Below are 19,356 nucleotides of genomic sequence, written 5' to 3' on the forward strand. Positions count from 1 at the left end.
TGCATGCAAAGCAGATGTTGGACCACCAAGCTGTGGTTCTCCCCTTGTGCCTTCTTTCCCAACATGAGAAAGTGAATGAATGGCATCTTCAAGTGGAAAGATCTGGTGAAGAACGTCTTAAGAGCACGAGATTGTGCGCAACTCCTATTCAATTCAACGGGACTTGCCCAAGAGAAATCCCCAATGGATTGCTCTTAAAGAACGATGAGTGAAAACACGATTATACCCTGGCCATTGTAACTGATAAAATGTACAAAGTGGGAAAACATTGAAGACAGAGAAGCTGTAATAAATGCTAGAAGAAAATATTGAGTAACGAGAGGGAAAAGAAGACTAAGTGGGTGATTGCATATGACCCACACTATACTCAAATGTATAAGATCTGGAAATTACCAGTGACAAATGCCCAGTTTTGTTGAGCGGGAGAAAGCAGCAGGCTTAGCAAAACAAAGGAAAACCCACAGAGATAATTGGGGAATCACAAATCCACACCAGCTTTAGGCTTTGACTCACTGTTCAACTGCCGCCTACATTTCCTTCTGCGCACACAAATGTAAGATACTGTAGGAGGGGAATAATCGTGAACATACAGGCACATATAGAGCTTATAAAGAATTATCTACTGTGTTGCCAGTTCTCACGAACTCGCAGCAATTTCGCAGGAGGGTGGGCCCTCTTAAATCTCCAACTTTTATTTTCACAATTAAAGACTCTATCAGTTAGAACACTTGGAACAGGCAAGCTTAAACTCTTCAGTGAGGGCTTTATTTTAGATTTTGGAGATTAGGGTGGCAAAGAGATTTCAGTAGAGGGAGCACGGCAAGGTTCTAAGGCTAACTCTTGAATGGATTCAAATTAAATCACAAGAACAACAAAGGAAAAAATCCCTGTGCAAATGTTAAGAGCACTTGTAGTTAATTTCTTTTTCTATGCTTCATTATATGTGTAGCAATGTAATTAAGATATTCACAAGCAAACACATGACAGACTCCAGATGGCCCTGATGGCTACCCACCTCAGTCATTTAACAGAGAACCAAAGTCTCCAATGAGAGTTGGAGGAAAGCTAATGGGCCTTTCTTATAGACACTTCAGGGCTAAATAATATTTTGACTTTTTGGATATTGTTTGAATAAAAAATGGAGCCTTGTTGTTCCATGCTACGGCCTTGTAGAGTGAATACAGTCGTACCTTGGATCCTGAACGCCTTGGTACTTGGACGTTTTGGCTCACGAACACCGCAAACCCGGAAGTGAGTGTTCTGGTTTGCGAGCATTCTTTGGAACCTGGATGTCCAATGGGGCTTCAGTGGCTTCCGATTGGCTGCAGGAACTTCCTGCAGCCAATCGGAAGCCACGCTTTGGTTTCCAAACATTTTGGAAGTCGAACGGACTTCCGGAACAGATTCCGTTTGACTTCTGAGGAACGACAGTATTCCAAAGTTGTAGCTAAGAAGGCCCTCTGATAAAGTGTTTTTTCGCTTGAGTGGACATGGAGTGCTCTGCAGATCTGCCTGCTTACTTGCTTTAATATTAAGATGCTGGGAATTTAACAGAGAAGAGAAATGAATGAATGATGGATATCTGCATATCTTGTTGACTTTTAATCCAGCCTCACTTTTAACTTTTTTTTAAACCATTCTACTTTATTTACAGGAGTGCCTGGTGTGCTCTAGTTCATGGGGTCACGAAGAGTCGGACACGACTAAATGACTAAACAACAACAACACTTTATTACTATCCAAGAAACCATATATTTATGGTTTCCATGTCTAAGTCATGGATGGGGAACTGGATCTGGGTAGTGGGCCAAGCCATGATCTCCCCCACCCTGTGGTAATCACATGGTAAAGGTAAAGGACCCCGGACAGTTAAGTCCAGTCAAAGGTGACTATGGGGTTGCGGCGCTCATCTCGCTTTCATCTCGCCGAGGGAGCCCATGTTTGTCCACAGACAGCTTTTCAGGCCATGTGGTCAGCAGGACTAAACCGCTTCTGGAGCAACGGAACACTGTGATGGAAACCAGAGCGCACAGAAACATCGTTTACCTTCTACTTGCACTGGCGTGCTTTCAAACTGCTAGGTTGGCAGGAGCTGGGACAGAGCAACGGGAGCTCACCCCCATCGTGGGGATTCGAACTGCCAACCTTCTGATCAGCAAGCCCAAGAGGCTCAGTGGTTTAGACCACAGTGCCCCCTTTGAAGTGCTTTGCATGGGGGCTTTTTAAGCACCGCCAATCAGATGATTTAAGCAGAACTCCCTCCTGCTGCAGCTTCCCCAAAGCTCAGTACTGAGTTTTGCAAGACCCTACCACTTGGGCTCCTTTGGGGCCTCAAGGCTTTGTTAGTAAACAGGGCGACAGGGAATATATGAATTTAACTATTGCTTTTGTTACTTGTCCAGAGCCTTTGGGATGGAGCGAGCTGTACATCTAAGCACACAAATTGCAGATTGTGTGCTTTTATAAATAGATATTGCTAGTAGGTATTTCCACTCTTTAATTAAAACCCCGAAGTACTTCTGTCCACCCATTAAGTAGTATAAAAGGCTTAATTAACTAGAACAACAACCTGTTTAGGCCAAATTTCAAAGCAATTATGGCAATTGGTTGTGCATGCAAACAAGACTAATTATGCGCAGAGTACTCACCTCCCTGTGGGAAGAACTGAGAGTAAATCTCTTTGAAGGTCTCTTCATTAACAATCCCACTGGGACATTCCTACGGAAAGTGGCAAGGAATGCATATGAATAACATGCCCATGTACAAATTGTACAAGAGACTGCAAACAGCGAGGGTTTTACCGCTACCAAACAAGAGATTTCGAAAACTACTTTACAAAAGTTCTTTTCTGCTAAAGGGGCCAAAGCCTGTCCAAACTCTCCTGAAGCAGGGAAGTTCACATATGAGCTCCCCCATCTCCTAGCAGGGATATTCACTGCAAGGAGAAATGTGAGTAGCATTGTTGGATTCCTGACACATTCTACACTGTTTGCATTAAAAGAAGTTGAGCTGATACCTGCAGTGATCAGTGTGATCTTGATATCCTGATTCAAAGAGGAACTAGAAAGATAATTTGCTGAACAAAGTGAGGCTATTGGAAGAACTGGCATTGGTCAGGGGCACACCATTAGGTTTCAACCCCACCTTGATCTCTGCCCCCGTTTACAAAAGATGTACAGTGCACCAAACTATAACACAGTAGTACCTTGGTTCTCGAACTTAATCCGTTCCGGAAGTCCGTTCCAAAACCAAAACATTCCAAAACCAAGGCGCGCTTTCCCACAGAAAGTAATGCAAAATGGATTACAGTAATCCATTCCAAGTTGTACCTGAACAATTGTGGGGGGGGGTGGACAGCTTAGATACACATTCCTACAGATCAAAACCCTACGTACTCCTTGGTCCTGAATGGAGTAACTGTGCCCCTGAAGGACCAGGTGTGCAGCATGGGAGTCATTTTGGACTCACAACTGTCCATGGTGGTGCAGGTCGATTCTGTGTCCGGGGCAGCTGTCTACCAGCTCCATCTGGTTTGTTGGCTGAGACCCTATCTGCCCACAGACTGTCTCACCAGAGTGGTGCATGCTCTGGTTATCTCCTGCTTGGACTACTGCAATGCTACTTTTGAAGGTGACTCAGAAACTACAACTCATCCAGAATTGTAGCAGCTAGGCAGGTGACTGGGAGCGGCTGCCGGGACCACACAACACTGGTCCTAAAGAATCTACGCTGGCTTTCAGTGCGTTTCTGAGTGGGATTTAAAGTATTAGTGCTGACCTTTAAAGCCCTAAGTGACCTTGGCCCAGTATACCTGAAGGAGCATCTCCACCCCTATCGTTCACCTGAGTTCCAACTCTGAGGCCTTTCTGGTGGTTCCCTCACTGCGAGAAGTGAGGTTACAGGGAACCAGGCAGAGGGCCTTCTCGGCAGTGGCGCCCACCCTGTGGAATGCCCTCCTATCAGATGTCAAGGAGATAAAGAATTGCTTAACTTTTAGAAGACATCTGAAGGCAGCCCTGTCCAGGGAAATTTTTTTATGGCTGGTGCTTTTTTTGTGCTTTTAATATTTTGTTGGGAGCCTCCCAGAGTGGCTGGGGCAACTCAGTCAGATGGGTGGCATACAAATAAAATAATAATACTTATTGTTATTATAAAATGAAATCCTCCATCAGGTGTGTTAAAATTTGAACTCCTCAGACAGCGTTGCACCCCCTAGAGAAAGTTATGACTTCAGGCATGAGAGTTCAGGTACAAGAGCATTTCACCATGCAGGGCTTTCAAAATATTCTCTTTCGTTACATACTCTGCCATTTATAAAGTACCCATACGTCATTATTACGTGTTATTTCACCAGCTAGTAATAGAAGGGGTACAAGGAATGTTTGTTACCAAAGTTTGGACCAAGAAGCTGCAGGAAAGCCCTCACAAAATGGCTAGCTTAGGGGTTCATACTTCTAACGTCCTTTCTGCCATGAACAGGAAAAGCTGCCGTTTTAAAAATTCCACACACAAAATGCTACTACTGTATTTACAATGGTCTGTAATAAAACTTAAAGTTCTGCTTTCTAGTGGGAGTTTCAGCATTCTTAGACACCAGAGGGCAGCAATGTGCTCAATAACAACAACAAAACAACCCGTAAAAAAACCAAGTCCATTGTACAGTATTTCAGCATCCTATCACAGCACCACAATATCCGTAAGCAACCATATGATTAATTATGTGGAAGGGGAATGATAAAAATGATCTTTTAAGTTTCTTAGCTTCTCGAGTAATTTATCAGATTTGAAAAGTGCAATGAGTTTCACTGTGCAAGTCCTCTAGCTATGGGTCGGTGTGTTAAGGGTGTTTTGAACATGACTGCCACTTGGAGATCAACTAGAGGGCAGATTTATCGCAGTCCAAGTGTTACACCAACAATACGTTAATTTCCTGAAGCGGCTAAATACAGCAGTTTTATTTTCGGAATAGCCAATCCTCAGTAGGCTTGCTCAGACACACTGTTCTTTTCCAATTCAGCACCCTTTTGCTATGCATATGTTTCAGTTTCCAATATTCTGCCAACATTTCTTGGTCACAAAAAGAAGCCATAGCAGCGCTACACAGATAGGAGCTGGCTTGCTTCTTCGCAGCTCCCACTCAGTCCAATAAGCCAAAGGTCCAGTTCACATATCATGATAAAAGTAAAGATAAAGGGATCCCTGACCATTAGGTCCAGTCGTGGCCGACTCTGGGGTTGTGGTGCTCATCTTGCTTTATTGGCCGAGGGAGCCGGCGTACAGCTTCCGGGTCATGTGGCCAGCATGACTAAGCTGCTTCTGGCAAACCAGAGCAGTGCACAGAAACACTGTTTACCTTCCCGCTGAAGTGGTACCTATTTATCTACTTGCACTTTGACATGCTTTTGAACTGCTAGGTTGGCAGGAGCAGGGACTGAGCAGCGGGAGCTCACACCGTCACGGGGATTCAAACCGCCAACCTTCTGATCAGCAAGTCCTAGGCTCTGTGGTTTAACCCACAGCGATAAGTCACTGCTAATAGTTTGTTGCGTGTGAAGACCCCCAAACCCCCTCCAAAATAAATCACGCAGGACACAGAATATTTGTTTAAGATTTTAGTGTTAATTTGGCCACAACTTTATTGATTACAGCATGTGAGTGGTTGCTTAGGCATTGGTTCGGACTACCTGAACCTGCAGGAACAGGACTGACAACTGGAACCTCCAGAGGTCAGGAAGGGAAAACATACCGGGGGAGCACAGAGGCGGATTTCCGCCTCTTACTTCACCCCAGATGCTCCCAGGAACTCTGTCATGGCCCTACTCCTGAGAGGGGATCGGACAGAGCAAATTGAGCCCCTGGATTCCTTTAACGGAATTCCCTAGCAGCAGCAGCAACAAGAAATGAGGGGCAGGCACAGCCAATTCATAATCCCCTCCACCAAAGAATGAACCAGTGCCTAACCGCCAACCTTACAAAGTTGTGACGATTTGCTACGCGGTTGGCAAAAACCAAGTGGCACCAGCCCCTGTGATATATTTTAATGACAGCGGTATATGAGTGTTTAAAATAAAACAATTAGCTAGGATTTTGTAAGTGCAGAAATGAAAGGAAGATAAAGTTGCAACCAATGAGGAATGGATAAGTAAGATAACGGGCCTTGCAAAACTGGCAAAATTAACAGCAAAATGAAGAGAATCTGACGATGACTGTTTTATGGAAGAATGGATGCCTTTTTCAGTCTATTTAAAGAAATATTATAGTACGATGAATTTGCGGGCAGGATTTGAGCTATGAGCAACAGAAGTAGTAATTCAATTATAATATTGTGGTTATGATTTGATAACTGGAAGATAGAGTTCAGCAGAAGGGGTCACCCCTTCCGGAGCTGTTACTTGCTGTGTGATATTAGCATGTAATTTCAAGCAGATGTTTTCGAACTTAGTTGTGTTTATCTTCTTGATATTTCATATAACTAGATGATTCTGACAATAACTACAATAGTCAGAGGTTCTCGCCTCTGAGGTCACCAAGTAGACCGTGTAGAAATAGGAACTGGGGACGCAAAGATAATAGTAAAAACCAGTTTGGAAAAAAATGCCTTAGCTGCTTTAATGAAAAGAAAAAGAAGTGAATCAGGGTTTTTTCTTCAGGAATAAACTTTAGCCACTTCATTACAGCTAAGAATATTGCTTCTACTCACAGTCTCTGTTATGAGATCATGACCTTCCAGGACAAGATAGGATGTCATCTTTTAAAAATAGAAACCTAACAGTAAAAGAAGATGAAAGAGAATCTACTTTAAAAAAATAGTTTGCCCAGAGCAAACTTATTATTTTGCTAGGTTCCAGCCAATTTGACTACTCAAACTCTGTGTTTCCTCAAATGCTTAATCATTAACTCCCATTACACTAGAGATGGCACAAAGTTTAAAATGAAAGAACCCTCGTTTTCAATGCTACGTTCTGCACACAGATGGGCATCAAAGGTTTAGGGAACTTTGAAGAAGTGTCAAAAGTAGTGTTATCAACCTACCGAATATTTAGTTGATAAATAAGCAGCCTTTTTAACTGACCGATTAGATTTAAATAAATTTGCATGATAAATTCACACAAATCCTCCATTTGGTAGTATTTATGTTAGATTATTCTTAATTATTTTTAAAAGTTGCAGAAAAGGAAAAGCCACATTGAACAGTGGTTTCTCCCCCCCCCCCACCATCGATTACTAAAGCACATCAGCATCAAAAGAGCTTCATAAAATAGCTCAATGGGACTTTATTTCTCAGTCTCAGCGACTATAACTTAATTGGCTCCAGTGAGACCATAGCAGGAGCAATCCCTGAGGAAGCAGAATATTCCAAACAGGCCCCCTTCCCTGCTACACCTCCCATTTCCTCACATGGTACGCCAATAGGGTAGGGTTTATGGCCACAATACGATCATCATTTGTAACTCAAGAGTATGATTAACCTAAAATTAAAGTTTGCAGTTGATAAAAATAATTTTTTCAGCTTTGGTATCGTGGACTTGCGGGGATCAGTAATTGCCCGCTATTGGTGTGAGGCATTTTTTTTTTAAAGAAAAAAATATATTAATGATTTAAATTGGCTCGTACAAACCAAAGGGCTTGATTTTCCCCCAGACCTGTTAATTTCAGCCTGCAGAGTGCATTGCAAGTGGTCATTCTGATTAACTACCAAATCTTCTTAATTATAGCATTTGGTTTGCTTAAAGCAAAATGTGCACTGATCTCAGCAATTATAATATAATTTTAACAGCAATCGTTTCCTCAAAGTCTGAACTGGAAAAGGCTTGTGGAGGAAAATGGAGATTGATTATTTTATGAAGTGAAATCTTTTGCTGCTTTGCATGAATGCTGTGAGACCCAATCCATTATGTGTCAAGCACCCTGACACCCTCAGATCACAAGTTATAAATGTTCCAAATTATTCTGTTATTAGGAGGTAGTGTTGAGTCATTTTCCTTAGAGCTCCTGCTCTAAGACCCAAATTAATGCATTTTCATTGATATTCCCAAGTATGTGCAATAATGTGGTTATGAAGAGGTAAGACCTATCCTGATGGATTTTCTCCAACTTTCTCTAATTACCTGTGCTTGATTCAATTATGCTGCATGCCATAATTATTATTTTTAAAAAACCTATCTGCAGTTATCAGGTGGGAAAAGTTAGAGAGCTATTCATTTAATACCCTGACAGCTTAAGGCGAATTATTTCGTGCATTCTTATTTCTGTTGCGCTGTTCTGTTACCTCAGCCCAGCTAAAGAATTAAGGGAGTGCTTTTATTGCTCGTTACAATATAAACATAAAAAGGGATGCGGGTGGCGCTGTGGGTAAAATCACAGAGCCTAGGACTTGCTGATGAGAAGATCGGCGGTTCAAATCCCCGCAATGGGGTGTGCTCCCGTTGCTCAGTCCCTGCTCCTGCCAACCTAGCAGTTCGAAAGCACATCAAAGTGCAAGTAGATAAATAGGTACCGCTCCAGCGGGAAGGTAAACGGCGTTTCCGTGCGCTGCTCTGGTTCGCCAGAAGTGGCTTGGTCATGCTGGCCATGTGACCCGGAAGCTGTACACCGGCTCCCTCGGCCAATAAAGCGAGATGAGCACAGCAACCGCGGGGCATACCAGGAGAGGTCGGCCCATAGGTACGAGGGTCCTAGGCTGAGGGCCCTAGACCCCAATTATTTGACACAGAGGGAGAAACCTACAGATACAATCCAAAAAGCGCACCGGGAGTTCTGTATATATGGGATAATTTCAAAAAGCAAGTGGTCCTCACTGACCTGGTGCAAAAGGGTCTTGTAATCCGCAAGAGCCCTGGCTGCCTACATAAAACACTATATAATCCCACACACCACGAATGAAGAAGCTAGATGATGAATAAGCATATATGAACCACGCCTAACTTCTATGCTAGTTGTGGGAATGCAGCAAAAGAGGTGAGGATTTTCTGGGCCTTGTTTTTTAAAGCCCCTTTACACCAATGAAATTGTTAAGAGCTGAGTCACAAATCAAATTAGCTCAGTTGTTTTCAGCATGGTGCAGATAATGCCAAGGTTGCAGGAATGAATGAATGAATCTTTATTTGCGTCAGCCACTGGCCATAGCAATAAAACAACACGATGATATACAGATATACCTCGGGTTACAGATGCTTCAGGTTGCGTTTCTTCGGGTTGCGGACCGCCGAAACCCGGAAGTACTGGAACGGGTTACAGCGGTCGCGCATGCACATTAGCGCCAAATTGTGCAGACGCGCCGCTGCAGGTTGCGGACGCTGTGGGTTGTGAATGTGCATCCTGCACGGATCACATTCGCAACCCAAGCGTCCACTGTACAAAGAATAGAAATAAAAAGTCAATTATTTAAAATACATTTTAGGGGTTTGAATCAACAGTCAAATAGTGGATCCTATTCTGATTGCCCCAGCTAAAAACCTTGCTACCTTTGCTGTCACCTGCTCATCTTGATCTGCCAAGACAAAGGACACTGGGGCAGTGGCTGGGCGACCCGGAATGGACAATAAAAGAGGGATGATAACCTTATTCCTCAAGTCTTTATAAAGAGTGCAGGCCAGAAGGGCATGCACCACCGATTCGGTACTGCCATCTCCACAGGGACATGTGTTTTTCGTGTGGGATCTGTTGGAATTGTCTCTCAAGTACAGCCGAGGGCAACACGTTCAATCTTACGAGAGTAAAAGCACGCCTATATTTTAGAATTGCTAGGTTATGCAAATAGGGTGCCAGAGAGTCGAAATGGGAAGGTGGAAAATAGTCATACCATGGGCAAAATTTCCTTATTGTGGCCAAGTTGTTCTGACGCTCAACATCACCTAGGCGCTGACAAATTAGACTGTTTGCTTTACTAAAACCCAGGGTTGCAGATTTGATCACTGTATGATCCTTGGGATCCCTTCCAACTATAGAGCTCTACGATTCCTGCAGGCATCTGGCTGACCGCTCTGAGAAAATTGCTTGAGAAAATGTGGAAAAGAAACTAAAAGTATTCATTTTGTTTTAGTAATCAAGCCCGTAACACTGAACATTCTCAAAGGACCCTCAGGGTGAGAAGATCTCCTCATAAGAACAAATATCATGCCATGCCGTTCTGGAGCACACAACTTGTTTCATTTCTCATAAACTATGCCAGTCCTCAAGAGATCCCCAGAAGGCCAAATTTGTTCACTTGTCAGCAAATGTCTAATGAGATCAGAACTTTGCAGCTACAATGAAGCTATAGGCCTTCAGGCTGTTCTTCTGACCCAGACATAATTGCAGTCTTTGAGACAAGAACTTTGAAAGCCAATTGGGAGGCCTGAAAAAAACTGGTGACCCACCAAACTGAACAAAGCCCATCATCCATGCATTGTGGCTTGTCAGGTCTCCTGTTTATACAGATCCAGGTTAAGTGGCAAAACCAGGCGGTTCGTCAGATCTTTCTAGACAGCAGCCTGGCACCCAAGCTGCATTGGTATGTTAGATTACACGTTTTCCAGGCTAGATGCATAGAGCCACTTCATCATAGCACATAAATTTGTGCGTCAAGCCCCAAAACCTGCCCCCATTGAATAAAGACACAATGGACACCGAATTTAGTTTAAAGGTTAATGGGCAAATTTAGGCCACAACTTTATTGACTACACAAGTGTGACTGGTATTGGTATCTAATGGCTATAATGGACTCCTGCCCACCCAGCAGGGAGCCTGCAAAAGGTAAACTACCAGCAGAGGGAGCTCCAATAATGGCTTACCCCTGGGGTTCCCGGGGGTCCTGGCATGGCCCTAGCCCCTCCCCAGGCTTTGGCGAGATCCAGACCCCCAGATTCCTTTAACTGAATACCCAATCCAAGGGAGGGGCAGGTGATGGCCGCACCTCCCCTCCCCACATTTCCCTAAACCAATGCCTAACCACCAAACCTTACAAAGTTGTGACGATTGCTAAGAGGTAGGCAAAAACCAAGTGGCCACTGCCAATCTGCCACATTGGAAAAAAAAATCCTACTTGGCCCCCAATCCAAAACAGGCAACCAACCCAAGTCCAAAGCAAGGCCAAACACAGACCTATCAACGGGTGCGTGGGTGTTCGGCAGCACGAAGCAGGAGGGGTTCCCCACTTCATGCTGCCATTTAAATAATAAAGCCCTGATCACCCCACCATGCTAATTAGCTAAGAGCCAGTGGCGTGATCAAAGCCCTGCCTCCAGGGCAGTTGGGCAGAGTCTTGGGGCAGCGTGCAACATCGACCCTTGGTTAGGAGCAACCAACTTATTCAGCACAAAAAATCACCTGAAGAATCACTTCTGCAGCTGCCTCCGGGACGGAATACGTCCACAACTCAAGGTTCCACTGTAGAGCCTATGTTAAGTCATCTTAGTTTCTTTAGTTTTCTGCTCTGCATAGGTTTTGAGTTGTTTGCCACTGGCCTAGCTCTCACCTGCTTGTTGTACCTCTGCATGCTGCCTTGTACTGTGGTTTGCACAGCTTGCCATTGATTCACTTAATCTGTAGCTTGTGGCTTGGCACACTTCCTCGAGTGCTCTCCTTTGCATGGGCTTTTGACTCCCTGATTGCACTTTGGACTAGGATGTCTGCTTCCCGTCTGGGAAAAGAGACAACCCTAGAATGGCCAACACATTCATTCATAACTGACTTGGGCAAGCAGAGAGAGCCAGCTGACGCAGCACAGTGTAGCTTCTGCTCATGCCACTGCAGTTGTGGCCGGAGGCTCCAATACTTTGGCCACCTCATGAGAAGAGAAGACTCCCTGGAAAAGACCCTGATGTTGGGAAATATTGAGGGTACAAGGAGAAGGGGACGACAGAGGACGAGATGGGTGGACAGTGTTCTCGAAGCTACGAACATGAGTTTGACCAAACTGCGGGAGGCAGTGGAAGACAGGAGTACCTGGAGTGCTCTGGTCCATGGGGTCACGAAGAGTTGGACACGACTAAACGACTGAACAACAACATTCTTCTCTTCTGCCGCTGCAACCAGGACAGTGAGGCAACCAGTCAAGTTCACAGAACAATGTGCAGTGTGGGAAGAGAGAGGGCCCCCAACTGGCAAGTGGTGAGGCAAAGCCAATGATTTAAATTCCTTCTACCTGCCAGCTCACTGCTAGCACTGCATTCTTCCTGCTCCAAGTACGTTTGTGTGTGTATTCTCCATAAAAGGGAAAGGTAAAGGGACCCCTGACCATTAGGTCCAGTCGTGGCCGACTCTGGGGTTGCGGAGCTCATCTCGCTCTACTGGCCGAGGGAGCTTCCGGGTCATGTGGCCAGCATGACTAAGCCGCTTCTGGCAAACCAGAGCAGCACACGGAAACGCCGTTTACCTTCCCACCGGATACCTATTTATCTAATTGCACTTTGACGTGCTTTCGAACTGCTAGGTTGGCCGGAGCAGGGACCGAGCAATGGTAGCTCACCTTGTCGCGGGGATTCGAACCGCCAACCTTCTGATCGGCAAGCCCTAGGCTCTGTGGTTTAACCCACAGCGCCACCTGCATTCCGTGTATTCTCCATACATGTGTACAATTAAGTAATGTAAGTAATAATAAAAAATAAATAAATTAAAATGACTGAGGAAATGGGCGCAGTGGAAAACTAGGTGAGGGGTAGAACTCTCAAAGCCAGGTGAGTTTCTCATCCATCCAGAAAATGAAAATCTTATAACCTACCCTTGACATTGCAAGCCAATGCTGGATAACGTTTCAGAACAATGGCATAAATCCTTTGCCGAAAGATTGACAGAGCTCAAAATGTTTTCATCCATTTCATTATTGGGGGGGGGGGGACTCCATCAGTGAAATAACAGCTGAACAAAATAAGCATATATATTTTTCATTATAGAGAAGCTTGCATACGAAATGAGTCGAGTAAAAATCAGAAGATTTAATTCTCACATAGATGTTGCTTCCGGTATAAGGGCAGAAAGCAAAATCATCATTAGCTCTACCACAAAGTAGGGTGAGCTACTCTGCCTAAACAGGAACCTTTGGGGGTAACATTATAGGATAGCTGGTTATCTGTTATTCAGTTTACAATTGTATTTTTTACTGTGCAGGAGAATCACTTAGATTTTCTGCCTCCATCACTAAATGCCTTTGTCATTTCTCTGCCAACAATTTATCTTCATGTGTACTGCACAGTACCTCTCTGAATTTATTTCACATGTACGATTTACATATTTCCCAAGATGGCTTGTGTAATATTTATTAGGCAGTAAAAGTTATGGCAGCCCGTTTTTGTTTTATTGAATGCATATTTTTTAAACTGTGTTCTTATGTTTCTATCTGTAAAATGGTAAAGAGAATTTACTATTCTGTTGTGTTCTGATCAAGTGCTGAAGATGTGGCAAATTGCAATCAAATATAACCAGCATGCTTGGGGATGGTTAATGCATGAAGGGGTTAAGGGCACAGATCTGTATAGGCAACTCCTCATTTAGATGTGGGTTATGTTTGAGGCCCGCCCCATTGCAGTGCCAAAAATGGCGCACATATCAGTGGTTGCTAGCATGCTAACTGTACAAAAATGGCGAGATGCTTATATTCCTAGATTCAGCTAGGTTATGCTCCTTTCTTGAAAGGAAGGGAATTAAGTTTCCTCCTTGTTTGCTCCTCTTTCACCGTGTGAACTCACCAAGGTAGGATGTGCCAGAGCTTGCGCGCTATAAGTTCAGACTGTGTGCTTAGAGCTATTTCAGTATATTTCGCATCCTGAGATTTCTGCCTGTGTTACTTGCTGATGGATGAACCTAAGCTCTGGAACTTGGTAAGTAAAGCATTTTTAAACTTACTAAGGTGTATGGTCTGTTCCTTGGGAGAAAAGCAATGACAAACCTAGATAGCATCTTAAAAAGCAGAGACATCACCTTGCCAACAAAGGTCCGTATAGTTAAAGCTATGGTTTTCCTAGTAGTGATGTATGGAAGTGAGAGCTGGACCATAAAGAAGGCTGATCGCCGAAGAATGGATGCTTTTGAATTATGGTGCTGGAGGAGACTCTTGAGAGTCCCACGAACTGCAAGAAGATCCAACCTATCCAATCTGAAGGAAATCAGCCCTGAGTGCTCACTGGAAGGACAGATCCTGAAGCTGAGGCTCCAATACTTTGGCCACCTCATGAGAAGAAAAGACTCCCTGGAAAAGACCCTGATGTTGGGAAAGATTGAGGGCACAAGGAGAAGGGGACGACACGAGGACGAGATGGTTGGACAGTGTTCTTGAAGCTACCAGCATGAGTTTGACCAAACTGTGGGAGGCAGTGGAAGACAGGAGTGCCTGGCGTGCTCTGGTCCATGGGGTCATGGAGAGTCGGACACAACTAAACGGCTAAACAACAACAACATGGTCTGTTCAATGCTAAGAGAGGTAGAAACGGGGAAGCTGTAGTAGTGGACTAAACTGGATATTAAGGTTTAACAGCCTAAATCCCCATGCTACACCGCTTGCTTGTGACTTTTTAAACTTTGCTGGGGGCTCCCTCTTGCTTGTGTGTATTTAGCCCCGTATTTTGGATCTAGGGATCCAGCCAATTCTTTTATTATTACCCCACGCAGGTGATCTATACTACCATATATACATTTCCCCCCACAAAGAAGTATCGTAAGAATTAAGAAAACCCTTTCCAGTGTAGAAATTTGGGCAGAGCCAGTCACAGTATGCCACTGCTCACCCATTTCATTGCGAATATTTATAAAAAGCATTTCAAGTAACAGTGTTTCTCTGACTGCAATTGTGCAAATGTTCACGGCAAGCAGTGGTATTTATTGCACCTCAGTAACTGTACGACGAAAAAACTTTCTTCACAGAAGTGTGAACAATTATCGGTCTTTGAGTTTGCTAGAGCTGCATTGCCAAGTAATCACAGATATACGCCACATGTATTGGCTATAATCTGCTTATATGTCTGCTTAAAAACAGTGAAACCAATAGGCTCAAACATGCTCAACTCTGTTGGTTTGTGGCCATTAGCTACTTCTCCCAATTGGCTGTGTCATCATTTTATATGAAGATGGAATGAAAATATTCAACGTTGACTGGAGGAGCAGTCCAAAAAGAACCGAAGGCAGATGAACAGTCTTTCCCAAAGCAATGCTGGACATTGTCATCATTGTGTGTGTCTGTAGTGGAGCATTTCCCCTTCTTTATGTTTCCCGCTTTGGGTTTTTAAAAACATTTCCTTCTTATTGGAATCAATGACTAGCACAATTTGTCCTCTTTCCAGGCATGTGTCAGGGGAATGGAAGGTCTGGGGATTCTGCAGATTTACAGAGTCTCCTGGCACATCCTTGACATGCCCCTAGAATGACTTCATTTTATCTCATCTTACTTCAGAGCTCCTATCCTTGTAGAGGGAGATGATTCTTACAATTCCTGGGGTGCCCTCTAAGAGACTGAAGTATTGCCACCTTCAGGACATAATCCTCCTATCGTATGATAATGTAAGTTAGTATTAAGAAGATTTAACAATACTCAAACCCTTCATTATATCTTAATACCTAGCTCCAGGGAACTCAAAACTTGATTTTGGGACATTTTGCTTGGCCAAGTAAAGTTGTCCCAATATGGATTTCTGACATTTTCTTGTAGGTCAACATGGCTGCCTGTGCTTTTTTCCAGTGAAACATTAGTTCTCACCAAGTTATTTTCATTATCAACCTTCTGCCCCGGGTAAGGCTAGCTATTATAAAATAGGTCAAACTGCAAGTCTCCCTCTGCACTCACACACGAAAACAAAGTTCACCACAGCCAATCACAAACAAGCAACCGCACCCTAGGCCAACCCCAATTTCTCTCACCACCAAAGGAACACAAGCGAACAGCAAAGAGAACCCGCACAAGCGATGCTGACACAAAACCCCACACATATATTAAGCAAAACAGAAACATCGCCTCCCGACCCCATCCCCACTCATCTTTCCCCCTCTCTTTTCCCCTTTTCTTCCTAATGTAACCATAATGTCTCAACAAATGAAACTGACCTATGGAAAATGAAACTTGAAAAAAGAGACATTGCACATATTATAGAAAACTTTAATAAAAATATTTTATTAAAAGGGGGGGCAAGTCTACAAACCTATGTGCACCCATCAGCCAACTGCAGAATTTCCTAAATTGAGACAGGGAAACTCTAAAGTTGTCATGTCTAACTTTTGAATTTCTTCTGGGTTTGCCACTTACATTTTGAAATAGGATGTGTGAGGACATGTGTGTGTACCCACTAGCATGAAACTTTTCTGCTGAAAAGTACACCTCTAAGCACTATTATGAAGTATGGTGCTGGAGGAGACTCTTGAAAGTCCCGTGGACTGCAAGAAGATCAAACCTATCCATTCTGAAGGAAATCAGCCCTGAGTGCTCACTGGAAGGACAGATCCTGAAGCTGAGGCTCCAATACTTTGGCCACCTCATGAGAAGAGAAGACTCCCTGGAAAAGTCTCTGATGCTGGGAAAGATGGAGGGCACAAGGAGAAGGGGACGACAGAGGACAAGATGGTTGGATAGTCTTCTCGAAGCTACCAACATGAGTTTGACTAAACTACGGGAGGCAGTGGAGGACAGGAGTGCCTGGCGTGTTCTGGTCCATGGGGTCACGGAGAGTCGGACATGATTAAAAGACTAAACAACTTCAAAAGCACTATTCCAGCTTGGAAGCATGCATGGGCATTACAAGTCAGACTCAGGAAGACGCTAAATGGAACCATTCTCTCCCGATGCACTTCAGCTTGCACTTGCCGTATTATTATTATTATTATTATTATTATTATTATTATTATTATTACTACTACTATTATGTTGTCCATCTGGGTGGCTCCCAACAAAAACAGTAAAAGCACAATACATCACACACTAAAAACTTCCCCGAACAAGGTTGCCCATTTTATATTCCGATTAAAAATGTGGTAACATTTTGAACACACCCAGGACACTTATGGACAAAAACAGGTGCGTACAGTAGAACCTCAGTTGTCGAATGTAATCCATTCCGGAAGACTGTTCGACTTCCAAAATGTTCGACAACCGACGTGCAAGGGGCAGTCGGAGAATTGAATTTTAAAAATTGAGAAACGTGCCTCAGAAGCCGTTCAACTTCCGGGAAATGGAAGCAATTACTTCCGGGTTTTCGGCGTTCGGGTTCTGAAACGTTTGGCTTGCAAGACGCTCGAAAACCGAGGTTCTACTGTAGCTTTCATTCTGCAAACCGTAGATATTTACAGTGTTGAAAGGATAAGGCAATGTGCTCTAGAAGTGACTATGCTACTGAGAAGAGAAATGAAAGGTTTAATTTGTTGGAAGGGCCCTAACTATTTAACATGTACTTGGGGAAGGGAAGTGTGTGAAAATATAAAAGCTGCTTCAAAAAAGAAAAACTTGCACGAAAATTATCAATGGCCCAAAGAGAAAGAAAGGCAGCATGCCGAGAGCGGCTGCTTGATAGTCTGGGCAATTTACTGTGAAGTGCCACTTGTACACGGCACACCACAGCGCCATTGGCTTCAAAGGTTAATGACTGTGGCAATCACAGTTTCATTTTGCAGCAAATGGAGGTGACAGTAAAGCCAGCTACAAAATGGCGCTCCCCTACTGTGATGGCAGTTTGGCGATGATTCATCAGCAATGGTACTGAAGACTGGGAAGCTGAACATCGCTGGAGGCAGCCTCGAAAGCCTGTGGTGTTGAAGACCCTATTAAATCTATTTTTCAATTACAATGTAAAAACTATTTTTTTAAAAAAAAAAAATTTCTCCAGATTACTCAAGCTTTGGCATTACTCAACTCTAGTACAGCTCCTCTCAGTAGCTATTTACTTATCAGTCAATGTGGCGCTCTTCAATTCCTTTTCATTATTTCCCCTTCTTTGTACATTGTAAATTTTAAATTATTACCCTATGCAAATTGCACACTTATTACAACACATCCATAGCTCGTCCACTATGTATACCTCCAACCCAGATTTCAAAATATGCATTGTTCCCTCAGCTGGCGATAGCCAGAAATGGCTGTGGATAGGCTCAGATAAAAGGTAAAGGTACCCCTGTCCGTACGGGCCAGTCGTGTCCGACTCTAGGGTTGTGCGCCCATCTCACTTAAGAGTCCGGGGGCCAGCGCTGTCCGAAGACACTTCCGGGTCACGTGGCCAGCGTGACAAGCTGCATCTGGTGAGCCAGCGCAGCGCACGGAAACGCCATTTACCTTCCCGCTAGTAAGCGGTCCCTATTTATCTACTTGCACCCGGGGGTGCTTTCGAACTGCTAGGTGGGCAGGAGCTGGGACCGAACGACAGGAGCTCACCCCGCCGCGGGGATTCGAACCGCCGACCTGACGATTGGCAAGTCCTAGGCGCTGAGGCTTTACCCACAGTGCCACCCGCGTCCCTAGGCTGAGATAGTTTGGCGCTATTTGATCCTCGGCCGCGTCATACCCCGTGCCTGCCAATTGGCGGGCATGGGGGGCGTGGCCTCACCTACTTAGGTATGGCGCGGCCGAGGACCTCCCTCTTTCCCACGCCGCAGCTGATCCGGTTTTCCCTACCCTCCCACCCTTTAGGCTAGGTTCTCTGACGTTGCTATGAACCTCAGTTGGTTGCCGTCAAGGGGCCTGGTAGGAATTTTTCCATCTGGCAGATTGGCTCCAGCCATTTGGTTTTCGCCTACCTCGTAGCAACCCATCACAACTCCACGGTATGGGCGGTAGGCATTGGTGGGGGTACAGTCTATTGTTATGCAGATGAAGGGGGAGAGGGAGTGCCATCACCTTCTCCCAAATAAAGGGTAGTCCGGTAAAGGATTCCGGGGGGCGTGGCCTTGTCCTAAGCCTATGGAGGTGTGGGCCCATGGCACGCCCCCACGCGGTGACCCCAGGGGAGGTCCTAGTTGACGTGCCTCAGCAGGACTCCTCCCACTGGTGGTTAACCCTCACCAGCCAGGCCGGTTAGTTTTAGGACCAATGCCTAAGCCAATACCGCTCAATTCCTGTAATCAATAAAGTTGTGGCCTAATTTGACCCATTAACTCGAATTCTTGTGTCCTGTGTCTTTATTTCTATGGGGGGAGGCGGGAACTCGCCACGCAACATGGCTGACCTGTGTACTCAAGTAGCAGCAAGTTCACATCAGGAGATGGGTGACCCATTCTGCAGGGTCAACCAGGACCACTTACGTTTTTGAACCCTCTGTACAGAATCTGAAGCTCCTTCTTTGTGAATCTGCTCTGTGCTTCCAGCAGTTCGAGGGCTTCAGGTCGATGCCGAACAGTGGCCATTTCCATTTCATCTTCTACGCTGTCTGTGAGACCAAACAGAAGGAGAAGTCAGAAGAAAACAACCCATTA

The 19,356-nt window shown here is 44.5% G+C and overlaps 1 protein-coding gene across 14 annotated transcripts in view; it reads right to left on the reverse strand.

Moving 5' to 3' along the window:
* KCNIP4 (potassium voltage-gated channel interacting protein 4) overlaps window positions 1-19,356 on the reverse strand; it is a 420,252-nt gene that overhangs the window by 14,096 nt on the left and 386,800 nt on the right. For 13 of the 14 annotated variants that reach the window (XM_083630790.1, XM_083630795.1, XM_083630791.1 and 10 more), the window contains 2 exons: window positions 19,186-19,310; window positions 2,649-2,718 (listed from right to left, as the gene is read on the reverse strand). In XM_083630790.1, the coding sequence (XP_083486916.1) occupies window positions 2,649-2,718; window positions 19,186-19,310 (195 nt within the window). The remainder of the gene's footprint in view (window positions 1-2,648; window positions 2,719-19,185; window positions 19,311-19,356) is intronic. The other variant, XM_083630789.1, reaches the window with a different exon arrangement.

The sequence above is a fragment of the Podarcis filfolensis genome (assembly GCF_964270895.1).
Source record: "Podarcis filfolensis genome assembly, chromosome: 9".
Classification (NCBI taxonomy): Eukaryota; Metazoa; Chordata; class Lepidosauria; order Squamata; family Lacertidae; genus Podarcis; species Podarcis filfolensis.